This window comes from Charadrius vociferus, unplaced genomic scaffold (genome assembly GCF_000708025.1).
Source record: "Charadrius vociferus isolate BGI_N301 unplaced genomic scaffold, ASM70802v2 scaffold1324, whole genome shotgun sequence".
NCBI classification, from domain to species: domain Eukaryota; kingdom Metazoa; phylum Chordata; class Aves; order Charadriiformes; family Charadriidae; genus Charadrius; species Charadrius vociferus.
The window spans coordinates 64,534-65,412 of record NW_009647862.1 but is presented as its reverse complement, the minus strand read 5'-3'; the positions used below and the strand labels follow the sequence as shown (position 1 = coordinate 65,412).

General features: G+C 64.2%; 1 protein-coding gene across 1 annotated transcript in view; it reads left to right on the top strand.

Moving 5' to 3' along the window:
• The window catches only part of MAN2A2 (mannosidase, alpha, class 2A, member 2), an 8,848-nt gene that overhangs the window by 4,798 nt on the left and 3,171 nt on the right, over positions 1 to 879 (top strand). The window contains exons 12-13 of the mRNA XM_009883047.1: positions 63 to 130; positions 310 to 514. Of these exons, the coding sequence (XP_009881349.1) occupies positions 63 to 130; positions 310 to 514 (273 nt within the window). The remainder of the gene's footprint in view (positions 1 to 62; positions 131 to 309; positions 515 to 879) is intronic.

Genomic DNA, 879 nt, shown 5'->3' with positions numbered 1-879 from the left:
TGGGCCTGGCTGGCAGCGGTGGTGGGCGCACCCCGGCTCTGACTGCTCCTGTCTCTCCCCAGGATGACACGCGCCCCAACCAGGACTCCCTCCCAGAGAGAACAGTGGTCAAACTGGACACCTCGCCCCGGTAAGGGCTGCCTGCCTTGCTCTAGGGACTTGTGGGGCCATGGTGGGGCGGTGAGGGGGGTACCTGGCATTCTGTGAAGCAGTGGGTGGGTGCACAGGACCCGTGGGTGTTGCAGGGCAGGAGGCACCCATGACAGCGTGGGGCTGGGGTGGCCATCCCTGTGTGACCCCACCACACAGGTTCCTGGTGGTGTTCAACCCGCTGGAGCAGGAGGTGCTGGTGGACTCCCCACACGTGCGTGTGCTCTCCGAGGAGGGGCAGCCCCTGCCTTCCCAGCTCAGTGCGCACTGGGGCTCCGCCACTGACATGGTGCCTGACGTCTACCAGGTACGGGGTGCCCTGGTGCCACTGCCCGCCTCCATCCTCAGCCTGCACAGCCCATGCGTCCCAGCCTCCTGTTCTCACACACTGCTCCCACGGCTGGGACACCCCGACAGCCCTCCTCTGTGACAAGTGTCCCCACACCACAACACAAACTTCCACTGCTTGCGAACCCCCAGACCCCCATGCACATCCCTCCTCAGCAGAGGCCCCAGAAATGCTGAGCTGGGGTTTTTGCCCTGACAACAGGGCCAGGTTGGACAGGGCTTTGAGCAGCCTGGTCTGGTGGGAGGTGTCCCTGCCCAGGGCACTGGGGTTGGAACTGGAGGATCTTTAAGGTCCCTTCCAGCGTAAACCATTCTGTGATTCTATGACAGCCAGCAGGTCACCACGTGCCGGCTGCCCTTCTGTGGAGGGGCTGGCTCCAA